General features: G+C 47.5%; 2 protein-coding genes across 5 annotated transcripts; both read left to right on the forward strand.

The window, feature by feature from the left end:
• Positions 1-291: 291 nt before the first annotated feature.
• On the forward strand, positions 292-16416 carry LOC1277669 (uncharacterized). Of its 4 annotated transcripts, XM_061657128.1 has the most exons (13): positions 292-395; positions 641-744; positions 8156-8299; positions 8396-8612; positions 9524-9826; positions 10664-10762; positions 10842-10940; positions 11016-11216; positions 11429-13705; positions 13888-13986; positions 14059-14160; positions 15193-15449; positions 15949-16416. In XM_061657128.1, exons 3-13 carry the CDS (start codon positions 8297-8299, stop codon positions 16051-16053), a joined length of 3762 nt encoding a protein of 1253 aa, XP_061513112.1. In that variant the 5' UTR covers positions 292-395; positions 641-744; positions 8156-8296; the 3' UTR covers positions 16054-16416. The 4 variants fall into 4 exon arrangements, with proteins under 4 accessions (XP_061513112.1, XP_061513113.1, XP_061513114.1 ...); XM_061657129.1 differs by having other exon boundaries at positions 14389-16416; XM_061657130.1 differs by having other exon boundaries at positions 14392-16416.
• Positions 16417-17591: 1175 nt separating this feature from the next.
• On the forward strand, positions 17592-18587 carry LOC4397811 (platelet-derived growth factor receptor alpha). The gene is made up of 3 exons (XM_061662539.1): positions 17592-17599; positions 17824-18361; positions 18432-18587. The coding sequence occupies exons 1-3, from the start codon at positions 17592-17594 to the stop codon at positions 18492-18494; spliced, it is 609 nt and encodes a 202-aa protein (XP_061518523.1). The 3' UTR covers positions 18495-18587.
• Positions 18588-20728: the final 2141 nt, after the last annotated feature.

Genomic DNA, 20728 nt, shown 5'->3' on the forward strand with positions numbered 1-20728 from the left:
TGCCAAACTGGGGAGCCATTCAATCGCAACCATAGTCTTTTTCATTCTACGCTTCTACCTGAGACTTCATCATTTTAATTTGGTTTTAAATTAATTCGATAAAATTTGCCATAACTGTGCAACAATCCCCAAAAACATTGAAATTATTTTAAAAATATGTCACCTTCAAATTCTTATAACGAAAAATAAGAAGCGATGGAGGTAAATTCAACCAAACCGTTCATCCGAAAATGAACACACGCTATCCCCCCCAGTCATTGGGGGGGGGACCCACTCACTTGGGAGGGTATATTAGTACCCAACCGACCGTCGCCTCGATTCATTCACGGAATAAACAGCGAACAGAAACGAACGAATCGAACGGAGACGGCCGCGCGCTGCTCCAGTTGCTGACGGTTAGTAAACGGGTTTGAATCAGAAACATCAGAAGCGCTGTGTGTGTGTGTGTGGTTCTTTTAATAGAAATAAAGGGTGTGAAAAACAGTGAAAAAAGTGTGCATTTTTAAAAATAGTTTTAACGGGACTGTTTTGCGAAAAGAGTCTCCAACAAGACTCTGAACTGAAAAAAAGGGACTCGAAGTGCTCAGTGCCAAATTGCTGCTTACTAATATGTGATCATGGCTTGCTTTTCGTTTTACAGAGTGTGCAACGTGTGAAAGTATTGGAACAAAATATTGAGAAAATAAAGCACAACTTTAGCAAAAAAGGAAACGACCTGCCCAAAACGCAACGCAATCAAGTGCGGTAAGTGTGTACAAGTGTTTAGAAGAAAAGTAAAAAAAAACAACTAAAGAAAAGCTTTTCCATCATCTTTCCCATTTACTGACTTGTGTGTTGCTAAAACAAAACCTCTACCATCATCATCTTGCTTGCAACCGCGGGCGCGCAGTAGTATCGTGTCTGGTAACAAAAAACAGCTGCCCCTAAACCTTCGTGTGCTACTACTACTACTACTACTACTGTTGTGTTCAACAAATTGTTAACTAAAAAACATCGCCTGCAACGCGATTTCACACGGACTGCTCTTCCCTAACACGACCAAACACCCTCCAACAGCTGCACATTCTGATGCACCACCCCCTGATGCAACTGGAGGCATTTTTCACGCAACGAGGAATGAATGGTGGTTTCCTCCCCTCTCTTTCAAAAACTCTCTGCGTGCAGTTTTGTGCCCCAACACCCCCTGCAGAGACATTGCCGAGCAGGCAAAGAAATTCCCATATTGCCGTACCACTCCGCTTTGCACACTCCTCACCCTGCATTTCCACCAACGGAATTCCGTATCGATTTATCTTGATGTCACGGATACAGGAACACGAGCTTAATGCAAAAAAAAAATAACACACCAGAACAGCAAACGGCAAACACACCATGAACGGCAAACACACCAATAAACCAAAACTCACGAAATCGAGGCCTACTGGTGAGGCGAAAAAACACCGAGGCGTCCTGCGTGTTGCTAGGACAGCGGAACATTGATGAGCAAAAAAAAAAGGAACCCACAGTCTACTACAATGCGCGAACTTTCTCGGACCTTCGGGTAGGGGGTAGAGTAGAGTGGGAGTTTGTTGGTGGGGTTCGTTTTGGTACGTTCTAGTAGTGGCGTCCTTATTTATTGGGGAGCGACTATGATGGGGACGGCGTTCGTCCGTCTGACTTTGGTTTCGATTTCATCGTTGGGTTTATAATTTTTGAGCCTCGCTTCTTGCTTTTTTATAATTAATGGGACTTTTAAAGAATAATTTCCTTCCCCTGACCACTTTATTTACTTCCTTGTGAAAGTAAGTAGTTGCCTTCCGAAGCTTTCTCATTTCCCATGCAAAATGATACCGATCTAAACCGTGTCTCAACACGCGTTCCGGGCCCCGCTGCGCTGCGCTGTGCTATAAACACGGCTATTAGGGAAGGCTACACAGTAAAACCTTCCCCAGAACGACAAGCAGGAGACCGTTTGGCAATCAGGATTCTTTGGCTGTGTCATAAAATGTTACTTAATCCAATTTATTCGCAGCAAACGGTGTACCGTGACACCCGCGTGTGATACGATTAACCTTGTCGAAGGAAGGAAGATTGTGATCAGAAAATAAGCTTTTTTTCGTTTGCTGATTCTTACCGATTCTCACGGCGAGGACAGCGAAGAGCCAAGCATATGCCAAAGAAATATGAAATAAAAGCAGCAAACAAACAAATCGGTTGATAAATATGATAAACATTTTAAAGGCCTCGCAAATGAAGTTGTTCGACCACTCCTCAGAACAGGTTTGGTTAATTAGAAACACAAAAATAAGCGGAAAAATGCCACAAAACCCTAGCTTTTTTCGGTTAAAATTTTGGCAAATATTCACCCCGTATTTCAAAGGGGTTTTATTGCGACCGGTTTGCCTTTTCGCTTGTCCAAAGCAGATGCAAATGTGTCTTACAGCCCCCAATTGGCATTTTTGCTCCTCTGCTTTAGTTAGTTTGCTCGTATGGAAATGCGTACCAGACAACTTTCAGTCGACCCTTTTCGGGTTCATTTCAATAATATCGCGAGGGGAACTCTTCTTTTCTGCCCCTTTTCTGTTTGTTTACCAGCCGTTTCCCTGACATCCTGCCCATTCCGGTGGCCGCTTGCTGCTCGATGGCTCCAAAGCAATCCGACCTTCGGTATTGCGGATTCCCTATTTCCGGTCTGGTTAGTCTTTGCACTTTGCACACGGCGGGATTGAGGGGGGAAACTGGGTCACCGATACCTACGGCAAACCTACGCAACATATTTGCCCGATAAGCACACCGGGGGGAGAAGAGAGAAAAAAGGGAAGTTTGGTGCTTTGTTGGGTGAAATCCCGGCGCTCCTTGTTCCTGTAGGTTGTGTGTGCGTTATAAAGCATTTAAAAACAGGACTTACTCTTCTGGACAAATTTTTAGCCATGTAAAAATGGGCACGATGATACTTTAGCACAAAACAAACGCTAAATGAATGTAAACCCCATTTCGTTCGTATCGCTCGATGCTAACGAGACTCGATATGGTGATAGCTCCTTTCGACTTAAACTACGCATAACGGGTGGAAGAACGCTAGAACGCTCGAAACATTGGAGTGGGTTTTGCTCTAGAATTGGACACCGTTTCTCCACTCCTGCTGGGCCGGCAGTGAGTGGCGGCGGAGGAAACCAGTTCCGCTAACGCACAACAACAAGTTCCAGTTTCCAATTAACCCTTCTAGCGACGGCGAGACACACAAACACACACACACACACAGAGTGTTGGAATATGTAAATCGCTCTCGACGTGCGAGATTTTCGACCGAATGACTGCAACGACGGTTAAAGCAACGAACTCTCCGTGTAATAGTTGTTTTGAATTTTTATCCCCCCTTTCATGACACACGTGTATCATGGATTTATCTCTGTAAGGGAGTCAGCCCTTTTTTATATTTAAAATTTTTTATCATATATAGAGAGCGAACGTAAAAAAGCACTTTCGACGTGTGACACATTTCTTCCACACCACACCGTGATATGAATAAATCATTGCATTCAGGAGAGCGACAGAGTGGCTTAATGTGCCACAATTTGCACCACATGGCAAACGTTTGGCTAACATGTGGCTATCGAGTGAGTTCCCTTCTTTTTTAACTGGCCTGGCTTTAACGTTTAATGTGATGTTTGGCGTACCCCAGTGTGGGAGCGTTGTGGGCAATAAAAACATGCGTGCAGCTTTTGCGTCTGCAACTAAGTAACGACTCCACCCGAAAGCTCCACTGGACATTTCAATTAAAGAGGTCAGAACATTCTCACAGCGCCGTATAAAGCCTGGACACATGTAAAACCTTTTTGAGACATTTTTTGCACGACTAGCACCATCCTCGCAGCTCTGTTAAATAACCCACACATTTACATAAACCGTTTTCATAAAGCGTTGGGAAAGCGTTCGTCCCTGATCACACATCTCATAACCACTGCAATGCACCGATCAATTTGCAATCAAGCAAATTCATCCAATCGCACCCCTGGAATCGAAGTGAAGTGAGGCAAGGAAGACGCAAAAAATGGCAAACATGCACGACCGTCACGCAATTGTGCACTGCCAGCCCGTCAAGATCAATGTCAGCCGTTTCTGTTACCCGGTGGTGGGCGCAGGTTGGCGTCAACGTCGTCGTCGTCGTCGTCGACGAAAACCCTCCCAACCCTGTGCTCATGCTAACTGACCACCCACAACAGTCCAACCCGGCCACAACAGCAGCAGTGAGCCCACACGACCAGGATCGCTGCCAGTACCTTCCACTGCATTGCGGAAGTTCCTGATCCGGCAAGGAGACTAATTTCGATTGACTAATCTGCAAAGTAAGCAGCAAGCAAGAAGGAGTAAATTGGTGGTTCGGCATCGCTTCCCCTTCTGCGTTGTGGGAGGTTGGTTGAGAATTGTGGTGAATTGGTTGGGGAAGCACAGCCCCATGTAATTAGCAGACTGTTTGTGTGCTGGACGGACGAGGCAGCTGGGCCGATTGCGTGGGCTTTAATGGATTCGTTCAATGTGTAAGCAAATAATCGCTGAAAGGGAAGTAAAGACTGGGGCCTGCCAGGTCCCGAAACGTGCTAAACATCTGTCGTGCTCGCCCGCGACATGCGTGTTCGTTCGGTTTTTTGCTGCTGGTGGGCGCTGTATATATGTACCACAAAAAAAGGAACACTGATGTAATTGATTCACGACGACGGCCGTAAAGTCACCGCGAAAACGCAGGCTTTTAACTGCGATGGCTCACCGATCACGCACGGGCGAAGCTTTCTTTGCGCTTTGCACACGTCAAAGATCAATTACTTTCTTGTTTCTGTTCTTTATTAATTTATGATTCTCTCCTCGCAATGGGAAAACCACAAATGTCCTTCCTATGCCAACCCAACATTGTAGGCAGTGGTTTTGTCACAGGGCTATGCCATGGACCTGGCATAAATTACTCGCTTCCGGTTCTGCAGCGCCGTCAACCTTGACGGGGTGCTGCGGTTGCATTGTTTTCATGCCCGACATTGAACCTGCCTGTGTGTTTGTTTGTTTTTCCTCCCCTTCTTTTACCTTCCCGCAGTCAAAGGACCTGCAATCAAGGACTTTCGGTTTAAAAAAGCTCTCTCTCTCTCTCTCTCGCTTTGTTTTTCCTTGCTTCTTTAAGCTCGACTCAGCAGTGGAGTAGCGTTTTCATTTACATAAATAAACACCTGGGACTTCTTGGGGCTTGCTTGAGGGGGCATACATACAGAGTGCATACGTTTGTGCATACGTAAGGGCACGGAGGGCCGTTTGTTCCACTGCACCAGAAAATGGCACTTGCTTGTTAAACCGAACGCGAACGCTTTTCTCTGCCATCAAACAGGGCGGCCTTCGGTGGCGGGAGCACTTGTATGTATGGAGCTGTGGGGTCCTCCAGAAATAGGCCACCTTGGCACGAAGAAAACTGGCAAACATAATCAGTTTGTCGTCCGGTAAGAAAGGAGGGGTTTTTTTTTACAGTGTCCAACCAGTCTTCAATTGCTTTTCTCCTTTTATAGCGTATAAGGCACACGCACTAATGTGTCGTTGTAATTACCCAATAAAAGAGATGTCGCTATGCAATCGAAATAGCTCCTTTCGAGCTTTCAGCTTGCACTGAAACGCAACATAGAGCCATTTTGAAATAGGCTGTTTTCTTCGAAATACTGTAAATAAACCATTCACAAAAGGATTTATACACACCTTCCTTGCCAAACTTTGCTGATAAGCCTACAAAGCTAAAAGAGTTGTACCACCTCAGGGCGAGAGGGGAGATTGAGTCAGTTGCGTTTTTTGGACTGATTGCAACACACGATCGCCTTGTGGGTAGAGAAATGGAACGGTGCAGGGTAGAGTAGAACACCCCACAACCTGTTTCTCGCCCAGGTAATTGCTTTTGGCCCATTTTGGGGTAGCCAACCCGTTCCCTGGGGAAAAGACGTTGGATGTTGGGGTTCGCTGTTGTTCAATCAAAAATCAACGCACCAAATGCAGCAAGCACATCTGAGCTGCGAAGAATTTCCTTTTTACTGCCGCGTTTGCTTGCCGTCTGATCATCGATGCAATTGGATGGATTGGGTGTTATGCAAGTAATGAGCGTGAGAACTACGGGTAGAAGGATCAAGTTTGAAGAAGTTAAGAATGCATTTGATGACTAAAATACTTATTTTTTTATTTTACGTTGTTCAAGATGTCTTCATTGCCTTCTCTGCTCAACAACTCGTTGCTCGACTGCTTGCTTTCCACTGTCTTTTATATACCATTTTTGACTTCCATTTATCATGCAGCACCGGTCGAGCAGCTGCTTGTAACCTTTAACTGTTTTTGGGATGATCTTTGTGTCTTAGCAACCTTTTCGAATTTGTAGTTATAAAACACTACCCTGCAACCCACACCGCCCATATTCGGCTGCTGGTATCCATTATTTGCAGCCTGGGACGCCGTAGCCGTACAAGGAAAGAATATCGAATAAATAGGAATAGCGCAAGAATAACCTCGAAAAGAGATCAAAAGAGCAGCGCAACACAACGCAAACACACACTCTTGGGGTCCGACCAAAAGGTGCGGACGTATGACACACGCTTGTGTTCGTCCAAATGATTGTGGACACGCCGGGGCGTGTGTGAGCGAGGGTGAGACGCTGGCCGACGACGCGCTGTAGCGCCATTTATGGAACCAGCAGAAGGGCAAACGCCGACAAACGCCGGCGATCGCTGATCTCTCTGCGTACACGTAGCGGGGAGCGCAGATCGCGCGAGACCTGTTCTGTCCATGCCCGAGCACGCGCGTTCGGGTTCATTCCCAGCCACCACCAGATCGTGTACAAGAGCGCGGTGAGACTCCCGCTCGAAAACAGACGCGAAAAGGTGACATAATCAATAGCCCAAGGAGCAGCAGCAGCAGCAGCAACGGCAGCAACGTTCGACATGAAACATGAACACGCGGTCGTCCTCTGCAGCTTATGCTGAGAGTGCAATAATTTATTCACCCAAAGCCAAAGTCCCAAGGTAGTGGCAGAGAAGCATCGCGGCTAAGATTGATCGTAAGTACGCATGCGCATACGTCAGATTGGATCAGTTTCGTATGAAATGTACAGGAAAAAAAAACGAAACGTGTCAGAAGACGCAACGGACGTGACGCCACGCGAAAAGGGCATCTTTTGAAAACGGCGAGACGACGCTGCGCGACCTATTTATCGATGGTCGTCCGCCCCTGTACCATAATCGAATGCATTCATACAAGCTCCAAGCAGTGGGGAATGAGCTGAGCTGTTGCTAATTAAAAACATGTGAAAAATCACGGCATTGCAAGCGGATACGGCTGGAATGCCAAGAATTCGCTGCTGCTTTGGAGATAACGTAATGAGATGCAATCAATGTGGGGTCTGGTTTTTTGTTTGCTCAAAAAACGCTCTAGAAACAAAGAAACTACGGTTTTAGCACGGTTCGGAAATAATAACACCCAAGACAACAATGCTTCACTCGCCATTCTACAAATAGCTGCAGTTTTCGTGCCCGTGGACAGTTCGTGTGCACGCCGGCACACACACAATAATCATTGCACTTGTTCTCGAAGTTGCATGATGGAGCTTTCTTTTACGTGAGGGGCTAAATATCCTTGAAAGCATCAGAGCTGTCGGGTTGGAGTGTGGTAGTGCGGTAGCTTAGCAAAAGTTTTTCCAGCCCGAGTGTGCATGCACAACTCTTCGGCCACAGCAGTTGCACGGCGTTGGACTTTCTTCCGGGCAAAGGAAGCAATAAACCTTGCCCGTTTCCCGTCGTGTGTTTCCCATAATTATAACTTCATCCATTTAACCCCTTGCCTCGTGCCTCTTTTTGTGTGATTTGTGGGCTGATTGCAGTGCGAGAGCCCCGTACATTGCTTGCACCCATTTATTAACATCATCTTCCACGAGGAAATGCGAAATGCTGGCCGGAGCTTTAACAAATAATAAATAACAACAGCAAAAGCTGTAAATGTTTGTTTGACTAAACTTGGCTAACAATAGCGCAGCAAGCCATGTGCCCGCGCGTTTGACAGCTCCCGTTCGCGCCCTTACTTTGCTGTAATTTGAACGTGGGCAGGAGCGTGGAGATGTGTCTTTGGAGAAGAAAATAACACCGTTTCTCTGTTCGTAAAATTTCATTTACAGGTTTTTGATGAAATTTCAACCGTTTGAACTCATTGCAGTCACTTTTATAATAAGAAAAAGGGTGAAATTCCAGTAGGATTTGGTTTTTGGTGAAAATTTTGTGTTTTTTTTTTCCTATTAGTGCCGTGTGTTCCAAGCAAGATGGTAATAGACAGCAGCGAATGTGGAGCGCGTACTTCTGCAAACAACAATTTTGAAGCACAACATTACTAAATGCGCCCTTTTGTCCTATTTCACCAGGTTGTGCTAGCCAGTACGAAACATCTGTCGACGACAGCGAGCAGCAGCACCACCTACCGGCACAAGAGCACTACCATCAAGCGGCACTATCGTGATTCCTCCTACCGCGTGATGGGTGGGTTCGAGCAGCGCCCCTGGACGCCGACGAAGCGGCGGGGACCGATCGCGGCGGAGCACCGTGGCCCAGGGCCACAGTATCTGCTACCACAACTGCTCGGTGAGTCACGGGCAACAGGGTTGGGAATGCGTGGGCTTTCGTACCGGGTTCGCCGTCAAGCCGTCATCTTCTTCGCGTCTCCCAGTTGGCTGTCTGCCTCCGTGGGGAACCTCTCTGTCGGTGTGTAATGTCCGATCGAATTAAGATCAAACCGTGCGTTTCAATCTGTGCTCACCCAGGAGGAGAGCAACGTGAAGGCCGCATGCTCTTGAGCGTCACGCTGCAAACGGAACCTCGGAGCGGAGCGTTCTGGTGGGCGTTGAACTGAGCGTGTGGAAGCCACCGGAGCACTCGGCTGTTGTTGTTGTTGTTGTTGATTGAAAAAAGCAAACAAGTGCGCAATAATACCGCTCTCGGGCACGGCCACAGTATCTCGACGATCTCGACAAAAAAGTTCCACATTGCCTTATAAGGCGATGAGCGACGACGGAAGAGAACCGCGTCACACGCAATGTGACCCATCTCGGTTTCGGCTTGCGGCGGCGTCGCCTCCCATCCACCCAGCTTCATGTCCATATGTCCATTTGGTAATAAATATTTATTTTGCTACCATATTCATACAGAGAGGCATGGCAAAAAAAGCAAACGATCAGGGGATGTTTTGCGTGAAATTATCAACCACTTAATGGAAATAGTGAAACTAGGTGCGACTAACGGACGAACCGGTGCACCCACACAGCTGTTACGAGTGTGCCAAAGTGAGAAAACTTAAAAAAGCACTAAAGATTGAATAATTAGCTGCGAGATTTAATAGCAACCCCGAGATACACACACATGAGAAGGCAAAGTCCGCTTGCGAAACGTTATTTTGAGCCAGATTAGCCGACCCGAATGGCCCAATAGAGAACCCGCGCGTTTTATAGCTAACGTTTCTAACTCGATCCGCTTCGTTTTCGGTTCTTCCATTTTAGGTACGAAAGTGGTAGACTCGAAACGGCAAGCCGCACCCGCCTACAGCTTCGGCCAGCGACACAAACCCCGCACGGAGTCGTTCAGCCCGGGCCCGCTGTACAACATCACCGGGCTCGGGTGCAAAGGGAAGGATGCACCGCCGGCCTACTGCTTGCAGAGCCGCCCGAAAGAGATACCGAAGTATCTAACGCCGGCGCCGGGCGAGTACAACATCGAGAAGGCGGACAAAATGCTGGTCAAATCGGCACCGAAGTACACGTTCGGCGTGAAGAAACCGCCCAACCCGACCAGCCAAACACCAGGTAGCGTACTGGGGGAGAGGAGCGGCTGCTTCCATCCTTCACTTGTTGCTTCCGTGCCGGGAGGGGGGTATATGTGGGGGTACAGAGGGAACTGACATTATGCCGCATCATTATCATCCCGGAAAGGTCATCCCCACACACACTGGTCCGATTGGAAAGCAGGGCAACAGCGGCAGGGGTCACACTTACATACTGATCATGTTTCATCAATCTCATTCTTCATTACCTTAGTGCATCCCCAAGCAAGCGCATTCATGTTCTCTCATTGCTTCATAGATCAAACCATACACATACACAACACATCCGAGAGGCTCATCAAACATCTTCATGCGTCACCGCCTCATCATTCATTCGCCACGAAGGTCTTTCTTGCCACACAATAAGCCTTTAGTCACTGAGAACTAGAACTAACACAAGGGGCCGCTCGATGAGGAGGCAGATGTGAACTATTCCTTGGGCTTGTGTCGTCAGTTTTTTGTTTGCATCTCCGTAGCGTGTAGTTATCCCTTATCCCGTTCGAAAAATCAAAACCAAAACGTAGTGTGTATGAGTTTTGCACCTTTTTCCGTTTGTGCGATTGGTGTGCGGTTTGTTTTGGCACAGGAGAGTAATGTAGAGTGTTGAGTAGCGTGTTGGTTGTAGCTTAGCCTGAATCATGAAAACTAAACCTCTCTCATCCCATCGTATCATCACCGCCCGTAAGAACCGCCTTAACCCCCATCAAAGAAACTTTTCAAACCGACCAAAACGCTGGTTTGTTTGGTTGAGAAAATGCAAGAAGAATGAAAACCCACCCACGAAAAACACCCTTCCCGCCGTGCCATATATACTTTTTAGCTCCCGGAGACTACAAACCCGAACGTGTAGCATTAGATAGCACCCCGAAGTTTTCCTTTGGCATCAAAACCGAGAGCAAAATCCGCAACGATACACCGGGTAAGTTTTGGAACTTGGAACGAAGAAGCTTGGCCCCGTTTTGGCAACGACTGAAGATGGATTCTCTTGTCTTCTCCAGCACCCGGTACCTACTCACCGGAAAAAGTATTGAAAGACAAATCACCCAAATATAGCTTCGGATTGAAAGTTATACCGGAAAAGATTGAAGAAACGCCGGGTAAGTGGGAGTACCTTTGCAACTCTGAATGTTTGTTTTAATATCCCCATGTTCGTATCCTTTTCCTTCTTCCAGCTCCCGGAGCGTACCAGCCGGAAAAGGCACTCGCGCTGGATAAGAAACCGGCGTACAGTTTCGGCCTGAAGACGATCGTCGAGAAGCCGAACAACACGCCCGCCCCTGGTGCATACGAGCCGGAGAAAGTGAAGCTAAACGCAACCCCTGCGTACAGCTTCGGCATTCGGCCCGCGATCGAGAAACCCAACTCCAATCCTGGTACGTAAGGGTGACGACCCACACTGTTGCAAAGCTGCAAATCATAGCACTAGTACGAAACCATTGCTTAACGAACCTCTTTTCCGTGCGTTTGTTGTTTCATTTGCATCCCCATTGTTGGCTGCCTATCCTATTACCTGCTGGCCTGGTTTGCTCTTGGCACGTTCATCCGCATCACATCGCACACGTTTCATCATCGCCGCACTCAACAGCACCGGGCGCTTACGAGCCGGAAAAGGCGAAGAAGCTGATCGATCACTCACCCGCATTTGCATTCGGCATGCGTATCAACCATGACAAGCCAAACAATACGCCCGGCCCGTCCGCCTACCAGGTGGAGAAGGTGAACCTGGACCATCAGCCGGCGTACAGCTTCGGCATGCGCACGAAGGTGGCGAAGCCGAATGTGACGCCGGCGCCCGGCGCCTACTGCCCGGAGAAGGCAAACCTAGACTCAACGCCGAAGTACAGCTTTGGCATCCGACCGACAATCGATAAGCCGGACAACGTACCCGCGCCCGGTGCTTACTCTCCCGAGAAGGCCAAAGTAGATAGTAGCCCTGCGTACAGCTTCGGCGTGCGCGCCAAGCAAGAGAAACCAAGTGCCAATCCTGGTCCGGGAGCTTACGACGCAGACAAGGTGGATGGGAAGTCACCGGCGTACTCGTTTGGGCTGCGACCGGACGTCGCTAAACCGAACCAAGTCCCGGGACCGGGAGCGTACAATGCGGATCGCGTTGATCATGCAACGCCGGCGTACTCGTTCGGTGTGAAGGCCAACGTGCAGAAACCTAACCTTGTGCCCGGTCCGGGTGCATACGATGCCGATAAAGTGCACGACAAATCATCTCCGGCCTATTCCTTCGGTGTGAAGGGCAACGCTGAAAAGCCTAACGCTATTCCTGGCCCTGGAGCCTACGATGCGGATAAAGTTATTGATAAGTCCGCGCCGGCATACTCTTTCGGCGCAAGGACGAATGTGGACAAACCCAGTGTTGTTCCAGGACCGGGAGCGTACGATTCCGACAAGGTGAACGACAAGTCGTCTCCAGCCTATTCGTTTGGAGTTAAGACAAACTTGGAGAAACCGAACGCAATCCCTGGCCCTGGGGCGTACGATGCAGATAAAGTGCACGACAAATCAACTCCAGCGTACTCGTTCGGAGTGAAGCACATGCCGGACAAGCCCAATGCTGTTCCCGGACCGGGTGCTTACGATTCCGATAAAGCGAACGACAAATCATCTCCAGCGTACTCGTTTGGAGTAAAGACGAATTTGGAGAAACCCAGCGCCATCCCGGGACCGGGAGCGTATGACGCTGACAAAGTGATTGACAAGTCTTCCCCAGCGTACTCATTCGGTGTGAAGGCAAATGTGGAAAAGCCTAACACTATTCCCGGCCCTGGAGCGTACGATGCGGATAAAGTGAACGACAAAACCACTCCCGCGTACTCGTTCGGGGTGAAGCCTAACCTTGAGAAGCCGAACTCCATTCCTGGACCCGGGGCGTACGATGCCGATAAAGTGATTGATAAGTCTTCCCCTGCATACTCGTTCGGTGTGAAGACGAATGTGGAAAAGCCTAATGCTATTCCTGGTCCTGGAGCGTACGATGCGGACAAAGTGCACGACAAATCGACTCCAGCGTATTCCTTTGGAGTGAAGCCTAACCTTGAGAAGGCCAATGCAATTCCCGGACCAGGGGCATACGATGCTGATAAAGTGCACGACAAGTCCTCGCCGGCATATTCTTTCGGCGTGAAGACGAACGTAGAGAAACCAAGCATCATTCCCGGACCGGGAGCGTACGATGCGGACAAAGTGATTGATAAGTCGTCGCCCGCGTACTCGTTTGGAGTGAAAACGAACGTCGAAAAGCTCAGCATCATCCCGGGACCGGGAGCGTACGATGCGGATAAGGTGATCGACAAGTCTTCGCCCGCGTACTCGTTCGGCGTTAAGCACAGCCTGGAGAAGCCTCACATTGTTCCCGGACCGGGTGCGTACGATGCGGACAAAGTGATCGACAAGACATCCTGCCCAGCGTACTCCTTCGGCATTAAGACGAATGTGGAAAAGCCCAGCATCATACCGGGCCCGGGAGCGTACGATACGGAGAAGGTGCACGATTCGCACACGCCGGCCTATACCTTCGGTGTGAAGCCGCAGACGACGAAGGTAAACCCAACGCCGGCTCCGGGCGCATACTCGCCGGAGAAGTACATCATCCACCATCCGGCCTATACGTTCGGTGTGAAGCCACACATTGACAAGATTGATATTATTCCCGCCCCCGGAGCGTACAACCCGGAGGCGGTCAAGCTGGACAGTAGCCCGGCCTACACGTTCGGTGTGAAGCCTGTGATCGATAAGGTGGACATGACACCTGCCCCGGGCACGTACTCGGTGGAAAAGGTAAAGCTGGACCATTCGCCGGCGTATCCGTTTGGAATCAAGGTGAACCGTGAGAAGCCGAATGATGTGCCAGGTAAGTTGCTGAGGTTGATTTGATAGGAGTTCTTTTAAGAAATATGGGTTCTTTGTAAAAAGTATCGCTACAAGCTTCATATTGTAGGAATTTCATGTGGTTAAGAATAGCTATAGTAACAAGCACAGATTCGACCATGTGTCTGAGCATGTTTTAATCATCCCTTCCTTTACACTCCACAGCACCCGGTTCCTACAACCCGGATAAGGTGAAGCTTGATCACTCACCAGCGTACACGTTTGGCATCAAACATAAGGGCGAAACGATGAGAGATACACCGGGTAAGACTACCAAAACACCAACGCTTCGTCCATTACATCTGACACCATCTTCAAACTCTGCTCCTCTTCCAGCACCATCGGCCTATCAACCGGAAAAGTGTAAAAACGACTGCTCTCCAGCGTACAGTTTTGGCGTGAAGGTAAATCACGAATCGATCACTCACGACGGTCCAGGTAATGCTTTTTTGCGCTTTTCTCTCTCCCATCCGTTGCGTTGTCTTGCGCATGCGAGTTGTTACGTTACTACACGTTACCTTCATCTCTGCATGAACCGTTATCGAATACTCGTATCTGTTTTTTTCTTCTTCTTCTTTTCCCGTTGTGGTTCCCCTGTTGGTTTGTATTCGAACCCTGTGTACGCTTTCTGTTTCTGTGCATGTTGCATGTCACGCGCGTGTACAGTAGTGACGAGTGATGAAGCGACAGCTGTAGCCGCCATGAAAGCGATGGTGATCACAAACGGTGCCAGCTCGACGGTTGACAATCGTAGCGAAAGCAAGAACGCCACCACCAGCTCCACCGTGGTACAGAACGGACAGGACGGCAGTACGTTCACGACCTTTACCACCACGAGAACAGCGGGCGGTTCGATGAAGATGGTCCGCGAACGAAAGACCACCACGGAGGAGCACTCATCCGCCTCGGTGGAGGCGATTGGCGAAGGACTCGTACCGAACTGCATTGCCGGTGTGAAGCAGCTGGCCAATGTGCAGCATCAGCGCATGGTGTGCACCGGTCACTTCCGGGCCTAGGGCCAAAGCACCCATCCATGTTGTATCTCCCCAGGGATGTCTACGGGCATACTGTGGGCCCGATCCTGTTACAGTAGTCGTGTGTCGTTTGCATATTTAGTTTGTAGTGCAGCCGTTGATAGTGTTTTAAGGGCAAAGTTGCCTGTAGGTAGTTTGTGCTTTCGTTTGTTCCTAATCGCTTTCTGTGCTACCCCGAGTTATGTTTACGTGCATCGTGGTACCGTCACCGGCATCTTCCTGTGTTGGTCTAGTTCTCAAAATACTCCCCCCCATCCTACTGGCTTACTGTGTGGAGGAAACGTACCTCCAGGGGTCTTCAATCTCATGATTTCCTCTAGAACTCCCATGGTACAGTTTTAAGCTTCCCCATTTCGTGACCCGTTTTGTTCCGACTCTTTCCATCTTGCTTTGCCCGCTGGCCTGAACGGAATATGATCATCGGCGCCGCCAACAGCTCCAAACGAATACCACATCCCGAACGTGCTCGGTTCGAGCAAGGAAGGGCCGATCCGTTCGGCGCCAGCCTACACAATCACCGGGCGACAGAAGCAGACCCTTCCTGAGTGCATTGGGTTCCCCGGTCCCGGTCACTACGATGCGAAGATCGATCCGCTGGTAAGACGGGCGCCCATGTTCTCGATGGCCACTCGGTTCCGGCGACCGACGGACGAAGCGCTCAAGCCGGGCCCGGCGGCACACTATCCGGAAAAGGTAGGCCACGTTTGTGTTTGGTGCCGCAGCAGGTCCTTGGTTTTAACTGTGCAACACTTTCTTTTTCCCTCCTACAATGCGTTCCTCACGAATGTATGATTTTGTTGTCTCATTGTTCATTATGGTTTAAATTACTGTTTTTTTTTGTTGGTTATTTTGCCCCAGGTTTTGAATCTGTTTCAAAAAGTACCTGCCTATTCCTTTTCCATTCGGCACTCCAACTATGTGGCACAGAAAGCTCCCAAATATGTGAACAATTTGAAAACATGCTTTTGGACGTGAAGAAGACGCCAAGCTTTTCTATACTTCTCTGTGAACATTCAATTATAATTGTCTCTTTTCTATGTGTGGTATTTTTGTCCATGGTTCTGTTTTAATCATCTTCGAACGTGCTTCGACGACATGATGCTCCCCGGGGGGATGATGTGGGCCATCATCATCATCATCATCTCATCCTTGCTGCATCATACTGCATGCACATTCCCATCACGATCGACAGATTAACCTTGGCCACGTGCCGGCCTACAGCTTTGGCATCAAGCACTCGGAATACTTGGGCGATTTTCCGGAACCACCCCGATACCGCAACCAGCTGGTGATTTAAGCGTGCACACACAAACTCCCCCATTCTCCAAGCTTCTGTAACGCCAATGTGTAACGTCCGTCCACTGTGAAATGCACAATGCAGAATGCAACCTTGCCGTAACACTAATCGCTCTGTGACACCGTTTTTGGTGCTCTTGCTCCAGCGGGTGAGAAGCCAACAACAGTTGCAAAATGCCTTCCCGCGACAGAAAACAACATACAGCAGCAACAACAACAACACACTAACGAAACCGCTGCCAGGCCGAACCAGTAGCGATAGCATTATTATATAAAAAAACAAGCATTAAAATCGTTCGATGTACTATGACTAATTTTTCAAGAAAGAATGAAGAAAACGAGCAACACAAAATGCAGCAAATGTGTTTCCTGAATGTGTGTGTGTGTGTGTGTGTGAAAGTTGTATGCGACATCCGAAACGAAGCGAAAATTGAGATAATGCGAGGTAAGTGAGCTTGAACACAGTGTGTAGTAGGTGAGAGTGTAGCAAGATCTTGATATCGATAGAGTGTACATTATAACAATTCGAATTACCCTCACATATGTAATGGAACGTTTGTAGTTGTTGCATGTGCCAAACCGACATTTGTTTGGCGTGTCGAAAAATGGGTAACGAATTGTGCTTGCGAACTGCACCAAGGTGTGCTAGTTTCCATTGCTGCCTTGCAAGATGCACATAGCCAGTGCACGAAATCACAAAGAAAGTGGGCAAATTGCAGTCATTTAGGGAGCGGGCTTTGCAGCACCGTTGCAAAATTGTGGCAGGACATGAACTTCCTGCAGTTGCTGTGTCCAGGCGAAGGGCTAGAAAATCCAAAGTTTAACCTTTCCTTCATACCATGTGAAACGCAACGGTGGCACGAGTGTCGTACGAGCAACGTTAAGCTGAGGCTGGAAATTGTAACGCATGTGCTTTGTTGTGTGAAATGATTGCTTACGATACGATTATTTGCAGGCAGGGGAAAGCGACATTGAGCGAGATGACGAAAAGAAGCAATGGTTGAACACGATTCTGAAGGTGCCCGGTATACTTGTCTGTGATGTTTTATCAGATCAAGGCAACAGATCGACCGCGATTTCACTGCAACATCTAGAGTACAGTGATTATCAGAGGAAAACCCTAGCCATGATGCTTATTACGGTTGTTGGCATCATATGTTTAGTACTCATGATCGTGATTTGCGTCGCACACGCGTATAAACGATCGTGGGAAGGGAAGAACATTCCCAGCGGCAGTAGTGCGGATGGGGGTCTTAAGACATCAGATATAACGGCAAAAGTGCATCACTTTCCGAGAGAGAAGGTACAACTGGTCGAAAGGCTCCGGCAGGGTGAATATGGTGTCTATTGGAAAGCGATCGTAACGGGAGTTGCTGGTGATCCGGCGTTGGAAATTCAAGTGATGGCGAAGGAACCGGTAAAGCGCTTTGATACGCAAGATCTTTTGGAAGAGCTCAAGATTTACGTACAGGTGGGGCATCATGTGAATGTTTTAAATTTTCTTGGAATTGTTAGCGAAAACATGGTACATGGTAAGGAATGTTGGTGTTAATATCTTACATCAAAGCACTGAAGTTGTTTATTTCTAGGAGAGTTCTTTGTGATAACAGAATACTGTCGGTTTGGAAATTTGAAAGACTTTTTGCTCAAACATCGACACTCTTATCGTGAGGAAGGCGATAATGAAATTGCAGAAAACATAGGGTAAGTTTAAGCCACGCAACTGAGCTTCTCCACTCTTTCCTTGCTCATCCTTCATTATTTACAGTAGGGTTAGATTACGTCCTCAACGATATACCTTTGGTAAAATGGACTTGCTCTACTGGTCATACCAGATCGCATGCGGCTTGCAATACCTCTCGTCTCGTGACTTTGTCTACGGCAATCTCTCCGCTCGCCATGTACTGCTCGGTGAGGGCAACATTGTGAAGCTGAGTGGCTTTGGATCACCTTGCCGACTGCAGCTGTTCAGTAAGCTGACTCCGCAAAGCATCCTATCGCTAGAGCGAATAGCACCGGAATGTCTGCAAAGCGATGGCACATTCACTAGCAGCTCAGACGTATGGTCGTATGGTGTTCTGCTCTGGGAGCTGTTTTCATTGGGCTGTGATCCTTGCTGGGGATTGATACCACACGGGCGGTTTGCTGATAGTTTTGAGTGTGTGAGTACGCTGCCCACACCGAAGTACGCAAACGATGAAGTGTACCAAATTATGCGGCACTGCTGGAAGCAAGAACCTCAGGAAAGGCCGAGCTTTGTGGAGCTGTGTTCTCGATTGAACTGTTTGATCCCCAGGAGCATGTTGAAGGTATGTTTGTATAGTATGTATTAGCATAATTTTACGAAAGAAAAATAATCACTTTGACTTTGTTTTTCAGAGCTACGAGGAGTTGAAACTTCTTTACTCGTGTATAAATGCAGTGCATAAATCAGTGTTATAAATGGAAGGATTATTTCAACTTTATAACGAACTTGTATCTTTTTTCTTTAAAAGTAATTTTGACAACTTGGAATCATAGTATTTAAAGTAAGTGATTGACACATATTCAAGGCAATATTTTTTTAATATAAATCGAAATTGAGCAACTTTGCTATAATCATTTTAGTTGAGCACCCCAGGAAATATTGAAATTATGGCTTGCTAGTAATAATTTTATGGTAGCTTTTATTTTATAGCATGCTAGGCTTTAATCTTCGTTTTTTGGTGTTGTTGGAAAATTGTGTGCTTGTTTTTTTTATTTTTTAAAAGTTTTGTTCAAATGGAATTTAAATTTGACCCCAAAACATATGTTTCACAATAGAGCCTGGTATTCATACAATGCAGGGTTTCCTCGGCACAACTAATTTTCCTTTCAAATTCAACTCACGTTAAATGATTGTTCGCAGCGATCATCAATTTTATGTTTCCCTGCTTTAACACCTATTTCTGTCCTTTCCTCATAAAATACTCTCTCCCTTAGGTCCGTCGCTAATGGAGTTGAAACGGTTGGAGTTGACAATAAGCAACCGACATTCATTTGCGTTCAGCGCTAATCGCTCCGGGAAAAGTTGACTTTACTCGCTTAGAACGCATTAGACCAAACGGTGCGAGGGGAAGGAACAGTGGTGGGGCAGTCGTGCAAAAATTCGACCCGATCTGAATGGATGATAATTGATAAAAGTTTTAAATTGCCTCAATACTTCTGCCGGGCTGAAAACGTGTTACCCACCACGCGTGACGGGCTGACGGGGATAATTGTTTATAATCGTACCGCGAACAAATGCCACAAGCGGAATGTGAAACACGTGGCGTTATGTTTCTGTTGCTGCCGAAAGGGACCGTCGCTTTTATTGCCGGGTTTTGTTTGTTAATTTGTTAACTGAAGCAATTAATTTGGCTGTAGCTTTTGGATGCATCACCAAGGCAGTTAGAAAATGATGAGAAATTCTTACTGGAAAATTGTTGTGCGTACAACTTGTCCAATATTATGACGCTCGAGAATATTCCCTTTTTTGTATATCTATAAGCGTGTCGGCTCAAGTACTGTAACGTTTTCCCCGGACGTACAACTCCTACATCCGGCATCCTTCGACGATGCGAAGGAAGCTTGTGGGAGTGAAAAATTGTTGCATCGTTTTTTTGTTTTTTTGTGAACAGCAAGCATCCGTTTGTGCTTGGTAGGTTTTATTAGCCCGGCCGTGGGATGTTTAGTTACATCCTGTGTTATATTTCGCCCTCAGTGTGCGCACACGTCCATTAGCCGCCTCGTTCGAAGCAGCAAAACTAATCGCCATACAAAGACGGCTAACCAGCAATACGTTTCACGGAATAAAAACACTGTATAATTGCACATTTGTTCCTTACAAACGGGCGTCCAATCGTGTGGATGTGCGAGGGAAAATAAACAATATACTCACGTACATGGGACCATGGGCGCCTCCGTGTCCATGGAAAGAGCATCTCGAGCAGCAGCATCCATCGATGGAAAGTGTTTGGAATATTAATTTTCCACTTTCCACCGCACTACAGTGGCCGTTGTTGTCCTGGCACGGACAGGCGGAATTGTTTATATCAACGAACGGATTGTGCCGTTTTTTTGTGTGTGCCATCGATGGTGAAGAATTAGCATAAAGTAATGACATGTACGTGTGTTGTAACGATGTGTAATTTAACTTCCTTTTCCCAACTGATATCACGCTTTTTATTTTAATTTTTAAATCACAGTATTCAACGTTTTCGTTGGCTACACTTGTTACAATGTGTGTTGGATGAAGTTTGACTTTTGAGTTACTTTATTAGTCTCCTGGCGCATTGATTTGTCGCTACACCTTCAAGCCATAAAGCACGACCAAAACAAACACCCCATTTTGCTTCCCTTCGTGCCACGCTTTGTATTTTGTCACGGGAAAAACCGCCACCAAACATTGCTTCAACTAACAAACGGACTTCATCGAAGAATGCCGTGAGACGGCAACCGTCGTCATGATCATCAACAACATCACCGTCAACCGTCGTCGGTGCGCGGTTTTTGGGCCGAAAAGTTGTTGCGGAGCGAACGCCCTGTGCCTCATAAAACGCACTTTGTGGCTAGGTAAACATTTTAACGACCTTTTTCTTCGCGCTGCACTGCCTCAACCATTGGCCCGGCGGCGGGTAGAGGCAGGTCGATTACAACAGTGTACAGTGACGGCGCTT

This window comes from Anopheles gambiae, chromosome 3 (genome assembly GCF_943734735.2).
Source record: "Anopheles gambiae chromosome 3, idAnoGambNW_F1_1, whole genome shotgun sequence".
NCBI classification, from domain to species: Eukaryota; Metazoa; Arthropoda; class Insecta; order Diptera; family Culicidae; genus Anopheles; species Anopheles gambiae.